General features: G+C 32.0%; 4 protein-coding genes across 6 annotated transcripts in view; 2 read left to right on the top strand and 2 right to left on the bottom strand.

Annotated features, from left to right (window-relative positions):
* Window positions 1-4,751, bottom strand: part of LOC108734214 (sodium/potassium/calcium exchanger 4) — a 33,751-nt gene extending 29,000 nt beyond the window's left edge. Inside the window, exon 1 of the mRNA XM_025978646.1 lies at window positions 4,525-4,751. Coding sequence (XP_025834431.1) covers window positions 4,525-4,627 — 103 coding nt within the window. The 5' untranslated portion in view covers window positions 4,628-4,751. The remainder of the gene's footprint in view (window positions 1-4,524) is intronic.
* LOC108734177 (ras-related protein Rab-37-like) lies at window positions 513-4,434 on the top strand. 3 transcript variants are annotated; one of them, XM_018465609.1, is made up of 7 exons: window positions 513-809; window positions 893-1,248; window positions 1,575-1,685; window positions 2,612-2,720; window positions 3,277-3,387; window positions 3,855-3,996; window positions 4,050-4,434. In XM_018465609.1, exons 2-7 carry the CDS (start codon window positions 1,060-1,062, stop codon window positions 4,156-4,158), a joined length of 771 nt encoding a protein of 256 aa, XP_018321111.1. In that variant the 5' UTR covers window positions 513-809; window positions 893-1,059; the 3' UTR covers window positions 4,159-4,434. The 3 variants fall into 3 exon arrangements, with proteins under 3 accessions (XP_018321111.1, XP_018321110.1, XP_018321112.1); XM_018465608.1 differs by lacking the exon at window positions 513-809 and having other exon boundaries at window positions 817-1,248; XM_018465610.1 differs by lacking the exons at window positions 513-809; window positions 893-1,248; window positions 1,575-1,685 and adding exons at window positions 1,711-2,180; window positions 2,302-2,412.
* A 141-nt stretch (window positions 4,752-4,892) lies between the features above and the next one.
* Window positions 4,893-6,565, top strand: LOC108734180 (protein saal1). Its single transcript, XM_018465612.2, has one exon. The coding sequence runs from the start codon at window positions 5,353-5,355 to the stop codon at window positions 6,499-6,501; it is 1,149 nt and encodes a 382-aa protein (XP_018321114.1). The 5' UTR covers window positions 4,893-5,352; the 3' UTR covers window positions 6,502-6,565.
* A 348-nt stretch (window positions 6,566-6,913) lies between these two features.
* LOC108734166 (putative fatty acyl-CoA reductase CG5065) overlaps window positions 6,914-22,758 on the bottom strand; it is a 27,513-nt gene continuing 11,668 nt past the window's right edge. The window contains exons 2-8 of the mRNA XM_025978649.1: window positions 17,234-17,482; window positions 9,662-9,807; window positions 9,163-9,272; window positions 8,882-9,074; window positions 7,648-7,890; window positions 7,320-7,577; window positions 6,914-7,058 (exon numbers count right to left, since the gene is read on the bottom strand). Of these exons, the coding sequence (XP_025834434.1) occupies window positions 6,914-7,058; window positions 7,320-7,577; window positions 7,648-7,890; window positions 8,882-9,074; window positions 9,163-9,272; window positions 9,662-9,807; window positions 17,234-17,482 (1,344 nt within the window). The remainder of the gene's footprint in view (window positions 7,059-7,319; window positions 7,578-7,647; window positions 7,891-8,881; window positions 9,075-9,162; window positions 9,273-9,661; window positions 9,808-17,233; window positions 17,483-22,758) is intronic.

Here is a 22,758-nt window from a genome sequence, read left to right as displayed (position 1 = left end):
ATTTTCATTTAGTGAATATTAAATGAAAGAGACTATGAACCACATGGTAACCTTAAGAACGAGTCTCTCAACTGATAGAACAGCTTTCAAACTTATTGAATATTCATTATCATAAATATTTCCATTCATATTAAACTCTTGAAGTAGACGTCGAAAGGTGTTGAATACCTAAATACGTTTTTCGTTCTTTATCATTTTATTTGAATTAAAGTAAAACAGTTACTGTACAAGTATATCAAAAAACACGTTGTAAAAATGAATATTTACAAATCTTTATTAGGGAAATAAATTTTAGCTAGATTTGTTTTTATTTTTAATTGTATAGGCTTAGACAATTTAATCTGAATTTCCTCCCTGCAATTTCTAGTTATTGAAGCTTAATTTAGGGTCGACAAAGCATGTTAAAAACCCAGTTAGGTATTTTTGAGCGAACATGTCAGTTGAATCACCCAGTATATATCCCTCTAGAGCTTTGCAGAATCAGCTTTCTGACGAGAGTTTCCATGTCACACAATCAGCGTCGGTAGTGAACAATTTCCCGAGCTTTCGCATTGATCTTTTGACAACACCTTTCAAAGCTCAGAGAAAATGCAATCCAATGCAATAATATCATTTCCTATAATATTTCGAAATTTTTATTCGTCTTGCGTATTATAAACAATTCATTTCTCAATTGCCGCGTATTTTTCGATAAACAAACAAATAAATAAATGATTAAATGTAGAAACGTAGTTTTTAGTGCGCATTGTGTTATCGATGTGATGACGTAATTCGATGACGTCATGCCGAATTACCCGCCTTAACGATTTGTATGTATTTGGGTTTCAATTTTAAACTGCAATCATTCATTCATTCATTCAAAAAGGCACATAAAGTTTAATGGTTCTTTTAGCTAACCGTGTACCAAGTAAATAAACAAAAGAAAATCATAAATTTCCAAAAAGAAAAATGTTTCATGACACAGACAAAAATTCAATACGCTTTTTATTGGATAGCCGTTTTATGTATTTAACGTTGAAGTGAAAAAAGAAAAGCGCAAAAAGTGTCTAAATAAAAACAATGGCTGCTGACGATGGGATAGAAGACGAAGTATTTGAAGATCAGCATTTAAATGTGTTAACAAGTGAAAATCATAAAAATTCAACGCCTTCCCCGACGGGGTACAGAGGTTATAAACCACCCCAGGAAGTGTTGAATCTTGCTGAAAGTGATGGTACACTGTCTGAAACAGGACAAGAAGTCCATAAGGTAAAATTGTGGTGCATTTTTCCAACTTGTTAGATGCCCAATAAAAAAATTGTTTTGAAATTTAGTTCAGATTCATCTAGAAATACGTTAAAAGATACTTATTAAACTAACTCTTTATTTAGTTGTAGTTTACAAATAATTTTTATTTATTTATTAATTAAATGTATCTACAATTAAGTGCAACATAATAATTGCGTCATTGCCAATTTCACTATGTTTAGTAATTGACGAAAATTTGCGAAATACGAAATTCAATTGGTCCACACATCTAACATTATTACGAAAATTCCCTTGTAATGATGCTAAATAATTAATGTTTCTTATAGACTATTCTTTTGGGCGATAGCGGGGTTGGAAAAACATCCTTATTGGTAAAATTTGATACGGGAAAATTTCAGCAAGGAAATTTTGCAGCAACCGTCGGTATTGGATTTACGGTAACATTTTTAAACGATTTTGATAAGAAACAAAAGTGTCAGTGAAAGAAATACTTGTTTATAAACAATGTTCCTGTATTTAGTTTTATTTTTTAACCATACCTTTATTGGTAGGTACTCTTCCAATTTTTTAATTAGTAATAAAGTAGTACGTACCATTTGCTACTGTTTAATTAAATTGGATCAGACTTGATAAAATAGCAGAAGCATCAAATAAATATTTTATCTGTTTGATTAACGTGAGTTAGCCGCGCTTTTGTTTAATATTTGCTTAATTTAATAGACTTTATTAATAACGTATAATATAATTGTGCTCTAAGATTTATGATGTTAGCCGATGAATATCAGTTTCGCAGAACAATTCGTGTTGAAAGAAAAAGTTCTTCCAGTTCTGAAGAAGAAAGTTTTGTGAAAAATAGAAAGAAATTTGCAAAGCCCCTTCTCAGTAGAAATACACAAAATATAAAAAATAATCGGTGTGATACTTTTGCAAAAGTAAGTTACAAATTTTTTTATTTTCTAACTGAAGGAATTATATAAAGTTATTGTATCACATTTTTTCTTTTATTGAATTGTAATTTGTATAGATTCAGTATACTTACTAACAATATTTAAGGTATTAATCCTAGGTGACAGTAATGTTGGTAAAACATGTTTTCTTGTTCGATTTCACGACGATGTGTATCTATCAGGAAATTTTATTTCAACCGTAGGAGTAGATTTTCGGGTAGGTAATAACTATTCATTTTTTAAATTAGGAAGTTCGTAATTTCCGCTTTCGTATTTGTCCTTTAATTATTCATAATCTAAGCAGGGAATACTTTTCAATAAAGTTTTTCCTTTTCTTACACTGTATTCTTTCACTGAACGCTTTCATCTCTTTTTCAATTTTCTAAGTAAAGAAGAACGTCGAACTTTTCTTTCAGAATAAAGTTGTTACGGTCGATGACTGTAAAGTAAAATTGCAAATATGGGACACCGCGGGTCAAGAAAGATTTAGAAGCATCACCCATGCATATTACAGGGACGCTCATGGTAAATTTTGATTATCTATCTATCAAAACAAACATAGCTCATGAGATGAATATCAATTTTTTTCAGATTAAAACTTTAAATTGATTTTTTGAAGTAAAAGTTTCTGATATAGAAAGAAGTTAGAAACAATTATATTGCACTTTTTCTACAGCTAAAAGTCGTCCTTCTTTCATAAGCGTTCATAATTGTAGAAAACGAAAAAGTGCCTAGGTGCCCGGTCTGGTAAACAGAGGGGATGTTTAAAAACCGTTTAGTTTTTAATTGTGATTAATATTTCGTATTTCACTACCAAATTTAATCACACAAAGCTTTAATTTTTAATTTCTATAACAACAAATGAAGAAAATACTATTTTTCTTATAGAAAAGCCTTGATATTAAACTCATCACAGTCTGTTTTAAAAGATAATGAGCTCTTTTCAACATCATTCTCATTCTCGTTTATAACTTCTACATATTTTCATATGATCTCCGAGTTGATTTACGTATAATCTGGGCTTCTCGTTTACAATATGCGCATATTCAAGATGTAATTAACATAAAATGATATTTTCTAGCTCTGCTTTTATTATACGATGTAACAAACAAGACTAGTTTTGATAATATAAGAGCTTGGCTTACGGAAATACGTGAATATGCAAAAGATGATGTTGTCATTATGCTAATTGGTAAGTGTTAATCAATTCTGTGAGGATTTTTGCTTAGAATACTTTTGAAATTAATAAAGTATGCAAGTAAATAGGTTCGTACTTCTTTTGTAAGTCAATATTGAAGAGTTTCACTGCTTAATATAATATTAGTTCAACTTAGTATCGGTTTTACTATAACTAATAATTTAGAACTGTGGTACGATATTTTTTTATTTGATTTATTATTTATTTGAGCTACAGTGTCTACAAATTTAATTTATAATTAAATTTTTGAAATAATCAACCGATTTATAAGTAAAAACTTTGAATAATGACGTTTCTAAATAAATATAGAGAAGCTGATTGTTGCTAGTTGCTTTATATTCGTAAAATAGTATAAAAATTGTTGCATAATATGCTAATTACATTTTATATCATCAATTTGGTGCCTATTTAAGCGTTTTCAACTTTTGATATTTTGGAAAATTTTGCCTTGCTGTTTATAGGAAATAAATGCGATTGTAATTCTGAACGATTAATTCGCCGGGAAGATGGAGACCGATTAGCAAGGGAATATAATGTAGCCTTTATGGAAACCTCGGCTAAAATGGGCTTAAATGTTGACTTAGCTTTCATGTCAATAGCAAGGTACTTATCAATAACTTGCAACCACAAAGTCTAGCCATTTGCTTTGTTTTTAGAGAACTTAATTATAGACAAAATGGAAATTATGATAACAATAGGTTCAGAGTTCAGGACTATGTAAGGGAACAAACGTACGCCCCTTCGTGCACAAACTGCAATGTTTAATTAAAAAAAAAAACTTTTTTATAGTTTCTCGTTTATTAACAGCTGTTGATGATATAAGATATTGTTTTAACTTCGGTTAAATTTTACGTACTATCGTTAATCACACTTAAAAATGTATTGAACATTTATCTTCTTCCTTTCTTTCTATGCATATCACTTCCAGGTAGTACAAAGAGTCATGTGGACACCCAATTTTTGGGTTCAGAATACCCAATATTTTATGAGCAGTAAAAAATATACTATTTTCGGTCATTTAAAATAATCTATTTATTATTTTATTAAAATTGTTTAAATATTTATATATATTTATGAGGTTTAATGATAAAATCCATTTGTTGTAAAACGTGTAGATAAAATAATACTTACTGGTCAGTTCATCTTGTTCCAAAGCCAAAGTGGAGCACAAAGTAATAAATAACAACAATTGCAATAACGAAGACAGAAAGAAGCTCATCTTTAACAGTGGCATTGCCTTAACTAAAATTATTCTGAAGTAGGTGTTTACAAATTGTTAGTAAGTGTAACCAGATTAATTTTAATATTCTCGTATAAGTCGTGCATGATGAGTTAGTTACTACTATCTTAATCTTGTACGCGTTTATAGTACCTGTAAAGTGTACAGTAATTAACTGTACGTTACACGTAAATTAAAATGATAATTATGGTGTAACTGTTTCAAATAAAATTTGTCGTGGAAAAATGAAGTCGTGTGTTTAACTATTTATTTNAATTATAAATTATTTATCGATAATTCTAACAGAAAATGAACAATACGAAGTAATACTTCAATGTTTTTGAATAATTTTAGAGTTTATTAGACGTATAACTGAAATAAGTAGTAGTTTTGTGAATACAAAATGTGCTTATTATTATGAAAGAATAAATGCTGATAATAATAAACGAATATCTTTGGTGTGATTGCCTTTTCCCAAATATGTAGCACAAAAATACCTTGGTTTGTATTTTTATGTAGTTTCCAATATAAAGAACACCCTGTACATCACATGAGAAATAATATAGTGGCTAAATGAAGCTGAAGTTCAACACCAGTTTTGACGTTTGACTAACCTCAAAAAATGTTTACATTTTTCGTTCCAAACTACAAGCAAATTTTCAAAGGTTTTTTACATTTTGCACCTACAAATTTAAAAATCCTTTAATAGAAGCCATTTATTATTAATTGTGCTTTTTAAAATGGAGTCTAGTAATGTAGATTCTGAAAATATAGACGAGGACATGGATGAGAAACTACGAGGAGATGCTGTTGGTGATACTATGTACAGTGCTTCATTCATCACAAAAACTCTAATGAAATTAACTAACGAACCTTGGACCACAAAAGTCGAAGAGGATTTGTGTTTCTTGTGGGACATGACCCTTGAGAAAGACATTTGTGAATATCTACTTGAACTGTCTTACCCATCTTTAGTAACAGATTTGATTAAAGAAACACAAGAGAATAGGTTGATTGAAATCCTAATCGGTATCTTAGCGAATATATTTAGTGTAATTCAAGACAAGAACAAGTTAGACATTGAGATTGTTGGTATTCTTGCACAAGTATATTCTGAGGACCCTCTAGTTATTGTACAAGTTATGAGATTTATAAAAGCTGTTGCATTCTTCTATGATAAGGTCAATTTTATAGATAGAGACGTTTTTGAGCAAATTAGATTTATATTACGTAGTTCAACCAATACTGAACTCCTTACAATTACCTTGGATACTATAGCCAAACTTACAGACAATTGTAAAATAAATTTTAATGTTATATGTGGTGATATCATTCCAGACATGTTTACAGGTCTCATTGAAATTAAAAGCAATAATGATTTAGGGAGCTTGGATGTTAGAACTGCATATGTTCATGTAATGCAAGTAATATGTAACATCTCTTCATACCAAGACAACTCGGGCAATATTTTACTAGATGAGATAAGAAGTTATTCGAATCTATGTGTTACTGAAATCTCTCACATATTGGAGTACTTTTCTGTAGAAGAAAACTTACTGCCTCTTCCAAATGAACTGAACTTTTATGCTGAAGCAGTTCTGTACATTTTTGAAATTCTAAAGATAAAGAGTTACCTAGTAATTTTTGAAAGCATTTGTAAAATAATAGCCATTCTATTAAAAGAAGATTGTGAAGAAGTTAAATTATTTTTAAAAGTTTTCAAATATATGGTTTTAAATGGTGAATTAAAGGATTTGCAAGACTCTGTATCAAATGTTTCTTTGGAGTCGTTTCATCGTATTTCACGAAAAATTAAAAACAATAATGAAGCTTTAAGTGATAAATTGAGATTAATAGAAAACTGTTGTAAGAAAAGTCACAAAACTTAGCATATTTTATTATTGTACTGTAGGTTTGCATTTATTTTGCAAAATAAAGACTTGAACATTCTTATTATGCATTTGTTTTAATTTATTCAAAAAGCAGAATAATTACATTTAAATAAAACATTTTACAATTAATAATTTTATTAATAAAAATCTCTATACAACAAACAAACTTACGTCCATTTAATATTAATAAAAATAACACATAGTACCTTCCCAATGGGTCTTCTGGGCTTTTGGCATAACCCGGCAAAAAGAAACCATTGTAACCAATACATGATACCACTTCCGGTATGCTGCTTCCTACTGCGACAAACGACAGACCAACTACAGAGTCAGGAATACTTAAAGTATCACCTAAAAGAATTCTTTTGTATTACTTTTACCTAAAATAAGTTCTNAATATTAATTGATGCTAATGTGGTGCAAGACTTATTAAAGATACTTTGTTTTCACTCCAAAACGTGGAGATGTGGGGCATTAAATGAAAAATGTCTAGGATAAACCAGATTACATATCCCAAAAAGACAATTTTAATTAAACGATCTAATATGTATAATCTGAAAAAAATAATCGTAAATTTTGCGACACCCTGTATATACGTAATGTAAAAAACAATATAAAAATGTTACAGAAAAACTACAATAGAAGAATTTAAAATAATTCTCGCTGATTTTATTATAAACATTACAGAATGAATTACATAGTTTTTGATATTAATTATTCTGAATAAAAAATAAAACAGTGTTTGTTATCGATCTTTATGAGATTGTATGACATATTAAAGTTATTCTGTAATATTTACAAGTGTTTTAACTTACATCATTAAATTTCTTCTTGATCGCGGAATACTTTTTAAACTTTCCTTGATGCAATATTTGCGTGTTCCCAAAAGGGCTGTAAGCATATAAATATCCACATCGTATTCGGCATTAGCCATGTAAAATGTGTTTAAATCTTCTTCTACCATTTCGTCGGCTATTACGAGACAATTTTTATTACTAAAATGCCATTCTCTAAGTGCAAAATATTGAAGTACTTCCAAACCTGTGCTTATTCTTCTCTGAAGTCGTACCATACTTTAAAAAGAATTAACAGTAGTTATCTTTAAGCTTTTTAAGATTAACACATGCATTGATATGCACTTACAAAGTCTTTTGTCTGAGAATGAATAGTAAAGAGTCTATTACGTAAGCGGGAATTTTATGCATGAATATGATGCACAATTTATGGATAAAAACGTTGGTTCCTAAATATCCTCCGGGATACCACAGCGTCCATTCGAAAGGATTCTTATAGAATCCTCCCTTCATTCTGTCGAGAGCTTCTCCCCAAGTTATGGACAACAAATCTTGTGACTGAGTCACATTGTACACAGGCGTATCTTGAAAACTTCAAGATCAATATTAGAAATATCATTAAAAAAAAGATTGCGGACTGAATGACCCACAGCGCTTGCGTGCGTGACTTAAACACGCGCCATAATAAAATGCATACATTTTCGAGTATTTCGCAATAAGTATGAAAATTTACGAGACAGGTTAATTAATGGTATGCAAGGGAAGAAAAAGTAGGGAAAGAGCGAATATAAAGATAGGAGATGAAAAATTAGAAGAAGTGGCTGATTTTAGATACCTAGGAAGTCAGATAAGTCAGGATGGAAGGAGTAGTAGGGATATAAAGCAGAGGATAGCGCAGGGTCGTGTCGCCTTGAATAAAAAGAAGTCACTTCTATGCTCGCGAACGGTTAATTTAGAAATTCGAAAAAGGTTGTTAAAGGTGTATGTTTGGAGCACGGCGTTGTACGGGTGCGAAACATGGACAGTGGGCAGCGGCGGAAAAGAAAAGGTTAGAAGCGTTCGAAATGTGGTGTTATAGGCGGATGATGAGGATATCGTGGGTAGAAAAGGTTAGAAATGAAGAGGTATTGGAAAGAATAGGAGAACAGAGGACTCTATGGAAGACAATAAGAAATAAACGAGATAGGTTGGTAGGACACCTTCTCAGGCATGAAGGTCTAGTCAGAGACATATTAGAGGCAAAAACAGGAGTTAGGAGGGGTAGAGGTAGGCCTAGATTAGATTACTGTTCGCAAATAGTTAAGGATGTGGGCTGTTCTAGTTTTAGGGAAATGCGAAGTTTAGCTCAGGATAGGAAAGAGTGGAGGTACGTGTCCAACCAGTCTTAGGACTGATGACCTTATGATGATGAGATTAATTAAATTTATGAAGCTGCATTTACCTAATTCAATCAATATAAATTTATGAGTCGATATATAAAGTTTTATTCTATAAATGTACATTAATATCGACAAATTATTCAGGATCACTCATTTGCAATCTGTACTAAGCAATTTAATTACATAATTATAAAATTAACTTACTCTCTCGTTCCCCGGTACCACGCGCCCACCAGTATCCCGTTAATGGCAATATCAACAGGAATAAATTCTGCATGATTATTAACATTAACCAACATAGTTCGAATGACGCCTTTGCCCGCCCCCACTAAAATACCCACGGGACCATTTAATGAATCCACCCATCCAGGAATAGGCTCATGGAGAGCAGGAATAACTAAAATTCGATTTTCTTCTTCGTATGCGAATTCTTTTTAACTAATTCTATGTCGAAGACGATAAGAAATGTTTGTTTATTTATTTACCTATGGATGGTCTTAAAATTGTCGCTGGTAAGTCGTGTCCTGCATCATAAACAATTGTTTCCGCTAATCTTTTCGAAAACGTGTACGAATTTGGATGGGGGTAAAGCAATCTGAAATATACGATGTTTGAGTTGCATAAACGAGAATTATTGTTATGCCCTTATTCAGAATTGGTAACATGAGTAGTTATTATGCAAATTTTTAGTCAATTTCTCGTTAACAAGAACTTATATTTTTGTTATTGGTTCATTGATTGCAATTAACTCAAATAACAGGCTTTCACCAAACATAAGCACCACATTTGCGTCATGAAAACGGTTTTTAAAAATGTTTCGAACTACTCGAGGAACAAGCAAACTAATACTTACTTTAAGTCCTGGATTTCCTGGACGAAAATTGCCCAGAGTTAACTTTCAAAGTTTGTTACTTTTTAATGAAATAAAATCATACATTTTTTGTATAATGTTTCTAATATCTATAAGAAAGGAATAATGCTTACGATGGTTCGATTTGTTCCAAACTTTTATCGTCCAACCATTCTATAAGTCTCATTACCTCGTATGGGTCTTTTGTTGGAGGGTAAATTTTTTCTTCTAAATACTCCACATCAGCGTGACAAAATGCCGTTGACAAATGAACTAAAGACTGAAAAATAAAGACCAATATATCATCTGAAGACGTAAATGAATGAAAGGCGATATACGAGGGTGGATTGATAAGTTTCCGGCCTGACCAAGAAAAACAAGGTTTTTAAAAATTTTTTTTTTTTATTTCTCAACATAATCTCCTCCAAGGCTGATACATTTCTCATAGCGGTGTTCCAGTCTATTAATGCCATCTCTATAGACTGATTCGTCAAGCTCCTCAAAATAACCATTTACAGCTTCGATTACTTCTTCATTGTCCGCAAATCTCTTACCGCCAAGCCATTTTTTGAGATTAGGGAACAGAAAATAGTCACTCGGGGCTAGGTCTGGAGAGTAAGGAGGGTGCGGCATCAATTCAAACTTTAGATCGTTGATTTTAGCCGTCGCAACGATTGACGTGTGCGCTGGTGCGTTATCGTGATGAAACAAGATTTTTTTCTTCGCCAGATGAGGTCGTTTAATTTTCACCTCGTGGCTCAAACGTTGCAATAAGTCTGCGTAGTATTGACCAGTGATAGTATTACCCTTTGCAAGGTAATCAATGTATATAATACCTCTTGCATCCCAAAAAACAGTAGCCATAACCTTGTTCGCCGAAAAAATTGTTTTTGCCTTCTTTGGAGTTGGTTCCCCTGGTCCAATCCACTGTTTAGACTGTTCTTTGGTTTCAGGAGTGTAGTGGTGGACCCACGTTTCGTCAACGGTTACGAATCGACGCAAAAATTCGCTTGGATTACGCTTATACAATGACAAATTTGCGGTAGAAATGTTTTTTCGAATCAATTTTTGGTCGACTGTTAGCAAACGCGGCACCCATCTTGCACAGAGCTTTTCCATATGCAAATGTTGGTGCAAAATATGTTGCACACGTTCATATGACATCTTACAGGTCTCAGCTATCTCACGCACTTTCAATCTGCGGTCTCCCAGCACTATTTGATGAATTTTTTCGATCATATCTGGAGTTGTGACCTCAACGGGGCGTCCTGAGCGAGGCCCATCAGAGGTGCTCACACGACCCTTTTTAAACTCGGAAACCCACTGCTTAACGGTTGAATATGACGGGGAGGATGTCCCCAGTGTTGAGTCCATCTCTTTTTTAATTTCCTTCGGCGTTAACCCCTTCAAATAAAAGTATTTGATGACAGCACGATTTTCCTGCTTTTCCATTTTTACGAAAACCACAGAGGCGTCTTGTTCAGCGTGCTGTCAAACCTACACTAGCAAGGAGATCGGGCTGAAACTATAGCTACAAGCTATCCAAGGATGGTACTATAGAATGTCACCTCAAGGTAGGCCTAGTGGCGTCATCTCTTGGTTAGGCCGGAAACTTATCAATCCACCCTCGTACATCGGACAACAGTGTTACGTATTTGTATATCAGTTTATGCAATGCTTTCGTTGCGAATTCTTCAAAACTTTTATTTTGTTACATAACACCTCCATCCGCCCATGTCTTCATTAAATATCAGTAACTGATTATAATATTCAGTTATCGTACAGTAACATGTAATGCGAAAGAAATTTTGTTTAGTCATTGATTTCGATTTTGATGCGAACTCTCTCACCTAATTATTCATTTTTAATAGCTTTCAGATCTCAGTTATGTAAGTCCTAATGCATGTATATGTAAGTTAAAAAGTAACGCATTAAAATATTTTTAACTGATTGCCTTACATTAAACAAAAACCGAACTTTACCTTTCCAAGAATGTTTCCGTTCTATTTCTAGTTGGATGCATTACAATTATATGTGTAGTTGTTAACGAATATAATGTGTTGATTGTCATGTAAATCGATTTAACAATAATTTTATATGTAGTTATTACGTAAAATGATCTAATCTTTTACTAACTACAAAAAAAGGTACATACTATATTTGTGGTTAGGGTTTGGTCATTTTACCATTTATACATTCAGTGTTTTAATATTTATAAACAATAAACAACGATGCTGTTTTTTAATAAATATTAACGTGAAAATTGCAATGCAAGTGCTTTACGCTTGATGACAAGAATATGGCTGGTGTTAGCGTGTCCATTTCGTCGGGTTTGGTATTCAATTTCTAATCAATGCGGTTTTCAATTAGAAAGAAGTAATAAACAAGTCGAAACCAATCGAGGAAATTTCTCGTTCTGTATTCTTTAGAAAAACGAGTATTACCAGAGTTAAAAGAAAAAGAGTAATTTACAAACGAAGCGGAAGACGTGTCCATAGAAAGTTCGATAATAGGTAATGCACAAAATGGACCTTATTATTCATGTATACCCACGATGCAACGCTAGATACTTTATAAATCTGATAAGGACTCACGCAGTTTACGGGTAATTTAATCTAAGTACCTGTCATGCAAAAAGCGTTTGTATTTTCTCGCATTTCCAACTCGTTAAAAGAACGTTTTCTAGCCTTTAAAAAGGAAAAAGTATGGTGAACAGTACGCAATGATTTTGAAACGATTCGGATATAAAAAAAATATAGTTAAATTTATGTACGCGATATCAGAAAAACAAACATAAAAAAGCGCACGTAAATTTTAGGTCTCTTACAAAATTATTCCAGAACTTTTGACAAAGTAGAAATACATAAAAAAGTACGTTAAATCTTTTGGTGTCAATGGTTTTTCAGTTCAGATTGATCTAAAAAAGATATAGTACAATTTATGTACGCGATATCAGAAAAACAAACATAAAAAAGCGCACGTAAATTTTAGGTCTCTTACAAAATTATTCCAGAACTTTTGACAAAGTAGAAATACATAAAAAAGTACGTTAAATCTTTTGGTGTCAATGGTTTTTGAGTTCAGATTGATCTAAAAAAGATATAGTACAATTTATGTACGCGATTTCAGAAAAACAAACATAAAAAAGCGCACGTAAATTTTAGATCTCTTACAAAATTATTCCAGAACTTTTGACAAAGTAGAAATACATAAAAAAGTACGTTAAATCTTTTGGTGTCAATGGTTTTTGAGTTCAGATTGATCTAAAAAAGATATAGTACAATTTATGTACGCGATTTCAGAAAAACAAACATAAAAAAGCGCACGTAAATTTTAGATCTTTTACAAAATTATTCCAGAACTTTTGACAAAGTAGAAATACATAAAAAAGTACGTTAAATCTTTTGGTGCTAATGGTTTTTGAGTTCAGATTGATCTAAAAAAGATATAGTACAATTTATGTATGCGATATCAGAAAAACAAACATAAAAAAGCGCACGTAAATTTTAGATCTTTTACAAAATTATTCCAGAACTTTCGACAAAGTAGAAATACATAAAAAAGTACGTTAAATCTTTTGGTGTCAATGGTTTTTGAGTTCAGATTGATCTAAAAAAAATATAGTATTATATATGTACGCAATATCAAAAAAACAAACGAAAGAGCGCGAAGTTCATATTAAATTTATGATGTTTATATTAAACTGCAAAAGTTTTTGTGTAGGAAATCCGCTCCTGTATCTAATTATAACCACGAAGGCTTTACATATTCAAGTTCGTTGAGTTAATTTTACACGTAGGTATCATGCAAGCATCTTATTAAGTCAATCAAAATCATCTCCGTTACTATCACAACCTCGAAGGAGATACAATTATAAGGAAACTGTTGAAATAAATTATCACTCTCCTTAAACCAATCGTAAATTGCATGCACTAACTTCTACCGGTTTACAACATTTTTTCACGCGATAAAATTTAATGTAGCCAACAGGTGTAAAATTTAATGTAAATTTACATTTTACAAATAAAAATAGAACTGCCGCATGCCAGAATGCACATAATTGTTAAGTATTTGATAATAATATAAATATTTATATTGGTAATTTAAAGATTTTTTCATAGTTTTATATCATTGCAATTATTATTCGCATATTAACTTTCTTTTGTGGTACTAAAAATGAGTTGAAAGTGTAAGTAAATGACTAAGAAGATTTTAAAATGATGAAGAATGTAATTTGTATAATTAGAGTCAAATTAAGTACTTAAAACAGTATTTGTATCAACTGCCAGACTACGTAGATATGTTATAAAAGCATGAAATGTATAATCCTCATGTGAGCGTCAATAATGATCGATGATCCATATCACTTTGATGTTTAATAAACATACACCCATTATCTATAGTTGCAGTTATCTTTGGAAAATATCTACTGACATATGTTTTCATTGATCAGTTGTACAGAGAATATTGATAAATTAATATTTAATACTCTTGATACTTAGGCAATAAAAGCTCAGAGCTTTTTTGCATTTGTTTACTACTGACTACTAAAAGTAACACTCATCATTGTCAGTATCTGTATCTACAGATATTTTTGATGTAAATATAGCAAATTCTTACCTTAAGATTAGGTATTTCTTTGCAAAAATCTATCAGATTTTTCGTCCCCAAAGTATTTTGAATGATAGCGTCTTTCACGCAAGCTTCCAGTCGTAAATATGCTGCCCCATGGATGACGATAGAAACGCTTTTTTTGATGAGCTTTTTATTTTTGTCTGAAAGTCCCAGTCCTGCTTGAGTAACATCCCCATCCACTGCGATAAGCTTTTTCACCGCTTTGGGATCAGTTTCGCGAATTTTATCAAAGATCTGAAACAATTAGAAAGCGCAATGGTTTAGAAACATTTTCTTTCGTTGAAAAAATTAAGTAGCTCGATATCTATATGGTTACTACAGATTATACACCACTACCTACTAATACATTATTTATCATTTACTAGCGACTTTGTAACCATATTTTATGTAAATTTTAGTAGTAATTACAGCAAGATAATATATGGAGAGAGAGTACTGCCTAATTAATATTAATTTGTACTTGAAGAGCAAGTCCAACAATTGGCTTACAATTAAATTAAGCCCAGATATAAGTAGGGACCTAAAATAAAGTCACTCAGATTCATTACATCTATATTTTAATTTTGCTTTACTGAATAATTTCTAAATTTCTTTTGATTGGCAAAATATTTGGCACCGACAGGCAACTGTACTTCTTGTATATAAATCATGTAATAATAACCAAATAATAGGGATAAATGTGAAAATATAAAAGGTCAGGCATCTACAAATTGAACTTCGATTTTTGTAACAAAATCTATGTTGGACAGACAAGGAGATCTATGAATACTAGAATAAATGAACACTAAGTATTCTCGTTATTTGTTAGAAAATGACCACCACAAGTTTGATTCCGAATTNCTGTAACCTTATGTTATATTTTTTTATTCTAAATAATTACCTCATCATTGTATTGTAATATATACACAATTAGTAGCAAAAAGACAGTAAATTTGACATTTATAACTACCGTAAATTAAGAATATATTTATAATGGTCGGCAAGCACCGGGCGTTAATTTACAGCTCATAAAAGAAAATCATGCTGTTTTAGTTCTATTGATGATTACATGTTGTTGAGAACAGAAAACAGAAGTTTGAATACTATCATTAAGACAGCAACATGTTGTGAGATGATAGTTTGTATAATGCAAGATATCAGTAAGCTGCAATAGTAGAAATGTTGCATTAATAACGATTTTAATTGCTGTCGTTTTTCATTAAATAATTGATAGATTTCACTAGCTATAGTGGTCCAATTCGTAATAATTATTGTAAATATACCCAGGATTTATGTGGTTATCAATTACCGTTTCTGGTTTCCTGGAATTATTATAAGAATTGCTCCAACATAAATAATTCCATGTTTGACTCGACAATTAGCAACTACAGCGTATGACTAGTAGGTACTTAATAATGATAATTTATAGTACATTTTCTAACAACATTACTGCGTAATGTGGAAACACAAATAGGAATTTATTGACAATATATGTTCAAGCAATTTGAAATGCTAAAGATTCGAATTTCATGAAGACAGGGCAAAAGTAAGGGTACCAAAAGTAGGAGATGTGTGAATACGTTTAAAATTTCATTAACATTGTCTAATTTACAGCTATTAATAGCAAACGGGCGTAGAAACTATAATAATTTGGTTAAGTTGTTATGTACAACAGCTCAAAGTTGTTTGTCACAAAATTAGCACAAATTTAGTTCCTACATCTTATTCATATCCTAATATGGAAGATAGCGTCGAGCTTTGTTCGTAATCGATCAAAAGTGATAGCCATTGCGAGAATCGTATTATTTATGAACTACTTTCATGTAATAAATCAAGTAGTAGGATTCATTATAGAAATTTTTCGTATTTTCCTTCGCAAGCCTTAACTTGTTTTGCCATAACTGAAGTTCGCGTTTGAAACCAAATCAACGTATATATCAATGAATTTTTCCTTCAATGAGTGTAGAAAGTGATTAACGATGATACAGCGATTAGGTTCACCTAACATTGTCCGAATGAGCATATTTTCCTATTATTGGTTAGCTTATACATATTATGCAGTCGATATTCGAGGTTTTATACGTTAAAAGACACTGAGTTTTAAGTGTTGTCATAAACAACATTCAATTTTGTTTAACTTTCCGTTTGTTCTAGGTTTAATTTTTATGTGAGACATAATTTTGCTACTGGACTACTGGAAAGTTGGCGCTTTTACTATGCGTTTAAACGTATGTGATACACGTAAATAATAATTATAATTTGCCCTGAACAGCAATCAAGTGAAAGCTTAAGATTTTCTACTGATCGCTTTTCATCATTGTAGTGCAATATATCGATTGAAATACCAATCACATTGAGGAAATAAAATCCTGTTTTTGTATAGTGGCTAATTAAAAGTAATATTGCGTTACCATTTATGCACAATTCAATTAGCTATACTTAATCTCAATCAGCAAAGTATCGGAATCAAAATATCGCTCTCCGTTGAAACAAAAAAAAAAATACTTTCAGGTAGTTTAGGAGAGAGGCAGGCTTGCAGGAATTTATAATAATATAAATATTTATATTGGTAATTTAAAGATTTTTTCATAGTTTTATATCATTGCAATTATTATTCGCATGTTAACTTTCTTTTGCGGTACTAAAAATGAGTTGAAAGTGTAATTAAATGACGTAAGAAGATTTTAAAATGATGAAGAATGTAATTTGTATAATTAGAGTCAAATTAAGTACTTAAAACAGTATTTGTATCAACTGCCAGACTACGTAGATATGTTATAAAAGCATGAAATGTATAATCCTCATGTGAGCGTCAATAATGATCGATGATCCATATCACTTTGATGTTTAATAAACATACACCCATTATCTATAGTTGCAGTTATCTTTGGAAAATATCTACTGACATATGTTTTCATTGATCAGTTGTACAGAGAATATTGATAAATTAATATTTAATACTCTTGATACTTAGGCAATAAAAGCTCAGAGCTTTTTTGCATTTGTTTACTACTGACTACTAAAAGTAACACTCATCATTGTCAGTATCTGTATCTACAGATATTTTTGATGTAAATATAGCAAATTCTTACCTTAAGATTAGGTATTTCTTTGCAAAAATCTATCAGATTTTTCGTCCCCAAAGTATTTTGAATGATAGCGTCTTTCACGCAAGCTTCCAGTCGTAAATATGCTGCCCCATGGATGACGATAGAAACGCTTTTTTTGATGAGCTTTTTATTTTTGTCTGAAAGTCCCAGTCCTGCTTGAGTAACATCCCCATCCACTGCGATAAGCTTTTTCACCGCTTTGGGATCAGTTTCGCGAATCTTATCAAAGATCTGAAACAATTAGAAAGCGCAATGTTTTAGAAACATTTTCTTTCGTTGAAAAAATTAAGTAGCTCGATATCTATATGGTTACTACAAATTATACACCACTACCTACTAATACATTATTTATCATTTACTAGCGACTTTGTAACCATATTTTATGTAAATTTTAGTAGTAATTACAGCAAGATAATATATGGAGAGAGAGTACTGCCTAATTAATATTAATTTGTACTTGAAGAGCAAGTCCAACAATTGGCTTACAATTAAATTAAGCCCAGATATAAGTAGGGACCTAAAATAAAGTCACTCAGATTCATTACATCTATATTTTAATTTTGCTTTACTGAATAATTTCTAAATTTCTTTTGATTGGCAAAATATTTGGCACCGACAGGCAACTGTACTTCTTGTATATAAATCATGTAATAATAACCAAATAATAGGGATAAATGTGAAAATATAAAAGGTCAGGCATCTACAAATTGAACTTCGATTTTTGTAACAAAATCTATGTTGGACAGACAAGGAGATCTATGAATACTAGAATAAATGAACACTAAGTATTCTCGTTATTTGTTAGAAAATGACCACCACAAGTTTGATTCTGAATTTAAAATGTTAAATAACTTAGGAAAAGATCCAAAATTAAATGCTTTAGATTCTTTATATCTTTAGAGACAAATGTGTTTAGGATTTCTGTTGTTTAAACACGACTTAAACTGTAGAAATATGGGGATAATTTAAGCCTCGATAGCGGTCGAGAAAACCACACCTCGCTCAGAAAACATGTAGTAATAAGTTGCTTTCTCAATTTGAGTAATTAGTATTTCTATAGCGATTTGTAAAATGGATGTCCAATTGGAAAGGCTTGTTGTAGAACCTTGCGTTAACATCAGATATATGTATCCTGCAGACAATTTGCTTTTGTAATTCTTCTGTAAGAGTCAAATTGATTGAATGTTATATATTTCATCGATTCTAGAATCGTCACTCTATTGGCTTTAACTTGCGTATTAGGTACAAAAGATTTATTTTGAAAATATTTGGATTTTTGTCAATAATTTTAATACTTAGTTGAATTCAGTCTAGTTTTTTTTTTTTAATTTCGTTTTAAAGTCATCTATAAATTTTTTATCCAGAATGGCATTATTATCTTGACGGTAAGGAAATATTATAAGGGACATGGAGGATGCTTTTACTTGAAGAATATAATACTAATTGAAATAGTTATTGGTACGGAACAGTGCTTATGGAAGATCGACTTGCATTTCAAAGAATTTTCTTCCCATGAACCCCAAAATTTTATTTGTAACTCAGCGGAATTCATAAGGTAGTAATTAATTCAGAATTCATTAGCTTTAAAGCACAAATATATTCAGATTGGGATATCTATATACAGTAGTGGTGAGTTAATAACCGAACGTAGGGATGTAACGTAAAGTGATTATAATCTTTAAGGGGTGTTAGCGCTTAGGGCAGTTTTTAATGCATTTTCGCTCGTGTGACCCAAAAATCTGTAATTTCTTTGTTCGGTGCATATTTTCCCTTACCTGTATATACAATAAAAATCTACTTCCTACATATCAGATTTTTTTACGAAAATTCCAAAATGTACACCATCTTGACCTCCCCACAAATAAAATTCACTTCATATCTACCTGTAGAGTAATTCAGGGATTGAATTATTCGATTTTACATTTGAAATTACCGGTAGTACCCTATAAATATAAATTTCAAGTCTTCTATATCGTTGAGAAAAGCTCCTGGTATCTATATGATTTTAAAGTATAAACATGCGCTTCTAATCGCAAATGTGTACCAGTCATTGCCATTTTGCTTCCAGTTATATAATTTTCAACTGGGATAATGTCCATGCTCAAATTAAATTGCTATTTTCATACTTATACCTTCCAGCGTGAATATATTTTCTGCCATGATATCCTCGTGAATGGTTACAACGATTTCGACATACGCATTTTTAAATCAGTTACAGCTCATAATACTTAACAGAACCTATTAATAATGATTATAAGTACTACAGTAAAAGGAAATATAAAAAATAGCAGAAGTGAAACGCGTTTAATGCTATCAATAAATAAAAGTCAATTTTTAACAGGTGTACAATTTTATAAATATGAAATACTTTGACATTTAATAGGGGTTAATATCAAATATTAATGTGAAAATTCATTTTAATTTTCTCCCACTATTAACTTCCTCAGGTTATTGAGAAAAAAAACTTTGTTGCCGTTGTCACACGCTCGTCGGGGATCGAACCCTAACCTAACCTAAGCTTAGTGGCCAGATCATTGGTGCGTAAAGTCAAAAGTCCCGGGTTCGATTCCCGACGATGGTAATTTTAATAGCATAAAAAGTATTTAATTTCCTCCTTTTCCGCGTTCGTGGTGTCACATCACGTTAAACTTAACAGCTGAAACAAGCCGATTATAGGTAATATAAAACTGTAATAGATTCTTTCTAACTGCTCTTAGAATTTCTTATTGCCGGTACGTTCTAGACCAAAAGCTAATAAAATTTGCAAATATGGTAGCCACATCTTGGCGACCAGGAAAAATCACAACTTATTAAAATGTTCTTGTTTTGTACGATTACATTTTACAGCAAGTTAACTGTACTTGAATATCGCATAACGTATCAATTACAGACTTTGTGTGGTAACAGTCATTTTCATGGTTTTGGATTCCAGACCAAGAATATTAGAAACAGAAAAAGAAATTTAGAGAGATAGAGAAAGGCTTAGATTAGATTACTGTGATCAGTTTTACAATACCGGATGAGATTTAGCAATTACCTTTCCATTGATATTTCACGTACAGTTTTTGGTTGAAGTAAATTTTATATAAACAATTTGTGGTTGTGTTAGATCATTTCAGTATGTAGAAAATAGGTACAAATACTGCACACTGTCATCGCTACTTTTTAATCTATACATCGAAGACGCGATCAACATCATTAAAGACAGTACAACTGTAGGGATGTACAGGGGGAAAATATTAGTATGTTTAGATTAAAGAGTACTGTATGAAAATAAATAAAAGTAAAACAAAAATGCTGGTATGCAAGGGAAGAAAAAGTAGGGAAAGAGCGAATGTAAAGATAGGAGACGAAAGATTTGAAGAAGTGGCTGATTTTAGGTATCTAGGAAGTCAGATAAGTCAGGACGGAAGGAATAGTAGGAATATAAAGCAGAGGATAGCGCAGGGTCGAGTCGCCTCCAATAAAAGTAAGTCACTTCTATGCTCGCGAACGGTTAATTTAGAAATTCGAAAAATATTGTTTGGAGCGCGGCGCTGTACGGGTGCGAAACATGGACAGTGGGCGCGGCGGAAAAGAAAAGGTTACAAGCGTTCGAAATGTGGTGTTACAGGCGAATGATGAGGATGCCGTGGATAAAGAAGGTTAGAAATGATGAGGTATTAGAAAAAATAGGTGAACAGAGGACTCTATGGAAGGACAAAAAAAAGGCGAGGTAGGTAGCCAGGACACCTTCTCAGGCATGACGGTCAAGTCAGAGACATATAAGAGGTAGAAACAGGAATTAAGAGTAGTAGAGGTAGACCTAGATTAATTTACTTTTCAGGGTGTGGGATGTTCTAATTTTAGGGAAATGCGAAGATTAGCTCAGGATAGGAAGGAGTGGAAGTGCGTGTCCAACCAGTCTCTTAGGACGGACGACATTATGACGATGATGTTCCATTATTATTAACATTGACTATTTGTGGCGGCAATGGCAAACACGCCGTATGATAGACCTCATATGATCCTTGAGGAGGATACACTAGTTTTTGTCACATGTGTGCTGAAAGGTCTAACATTTGTACAATAACAATTAATCAATTTTGCATTTTATATACATCATTTCACCTATATTTTCCATGTTGACTTAGTCGTTTAAGGATAACCCTTAAATATTCGCGGCTTAAGGTTTCTAGTGTTGAGGAGAATTATTTGTGCTGTTCAAAAGCAGGGCTGAACTAAAAATTGGTACAAATATTTGCAGATTGCTTCGATAAAGGTAAAAGTAAATATAAGTAAATATAACATAGAGGTCCTGGTAAAATGGTGTACAAAAACTGACCCTTATCACCCTGTATGTTATTCCCGGGCCTTCTTGATTAGCTTAAAGTTGTATGTAAATATCGACATAAGAGAATGAATCAGGCTATACCAGATTTGACAGGGTAATTAGATCGAATGTCCTTTCGGGGTTTACACTTCAGCTTTTGCTGCTTTCGCATTGTACAGATACGGGAATTCTCAGAAATTTGAACAAAAGCCAAATATGACCCGTGTTTAATGGAAATGATCGTATCCAGCTGTAAACACATTTCGCCCTACCGAAATTGCCGTTCGAATACTGCCATAAAACATCAATGTGATGCTTTTTTCAATAGGTTTTCTATTGAAACTAACTTTTTAAATGCTTATTTTCAGGATAGGTCACAAATCTGAAGAAACACGCATTCTCCCCATGGTGCGTAATTTATTGTTTCGTCACATCTTTACGCGAAAGTTCAAACATTCGTCGCTCTATACCAAACCGAAATAAAAGGGCCGAAATTCGACAATTTCGCATCGTGTATCAATACAATTACTGCCTGTACAACTATTTAACTTCTATGAGTATAAATTATAAATTTTCGTAAATACGTATGCTTTTAAAACTTCCTGAACCCATTAAAAACTTTACCGAAAACGCAAGGCGCATCTTTCTTCCTCTGTCAAACTACACGTTGTAGAAGTTATAACGGAAGTTTATGATTTCATATAGTCTAGAATGTCAGTAGATACTTACTGAATTTAAGTAGAAACTTTTATAATGGCTCATTTTTCTGTAGTGAGTTTTTGAAAATATTAACAATTTAAATATGCAGTTACTATTGATTTATACCAATTAGGGTTTTTTAAAGTGGTTCAGCGCATACAAAGGCAAATCAAAATTATGACAAAATATCCCGTTGAATGCTAAAAGTCCTTCCAATCACTGGTATACTTCGTTTACTTTCTGTAGCGATGTGACCTTCAGTTTGACCGGCGCAAAGTAGAAAAGAACAGCACTAGGCCAGAAAAGGAAGGAGACAACTCTCGGCCAAACTTTTAACCGGTGAGGAGCGTAAAATCCGTACAGTACAGCACGGAAAAATTGACCACTTTATCCACTACAATTGCATTGCTCAAATGTGCTGTTATTGGTACCATTTACTACTGAAAATATCAACGAGATGTTTATTTATATTTGAAGACATATTAAAGGCTTTAAC

The sequence above is a fragment of the Agrilus planipennis genome, unplaced genomic scaffold (genome assembly GCF_000699045.2).
Source record: "Agrilus planipennis isolate EAB-ADULT unplaced genomic scaffold, Apla_2.0 scaffold7, whole genome shotgun sequence".
Classification (NCBI taxonomy): domain Eukaryota; kingdom Metazoa; phylum Arthropoda; class Insecta; order Coleoptera; family Buprestidae; genus Agrilus; species Agrilus planipennis.
The sequence above is the reverse complement of the archived record's forward strand: the minus strand, read 5'-3'. Positions and strand labels throughout refer to the sequence as shown.

Coding starts and splice junctions, on each gene's coding strand:
- LOC108734180 (XM_018465612.2), top strand. CDS start 5,353: ATGGAGTCTAGTAATGTAGATTCTGAAAATATAGACGAGGACATGGAT.
- LOC108734177 (XM_018465609.1), top strand. CDS start 1,060: ATGGCTGCTGACGATGGGATAGAAGACGAAGTATTTGAAGATCAGCAT. Junction 1,249..1,574: donor CAGGACAAGAAGTCCATAAG/GTAAAATTGTGG, acceptor TGTTTCTTATAG/ACTATTCTTTTGGGCGATAG. Junction 2,721..3,276: donor ATATTACAGGGACGCTCATG/GTAAATTTTGAT, acceptor GATATTTTCTAG/CTCTGCTTTTATTATACGAT.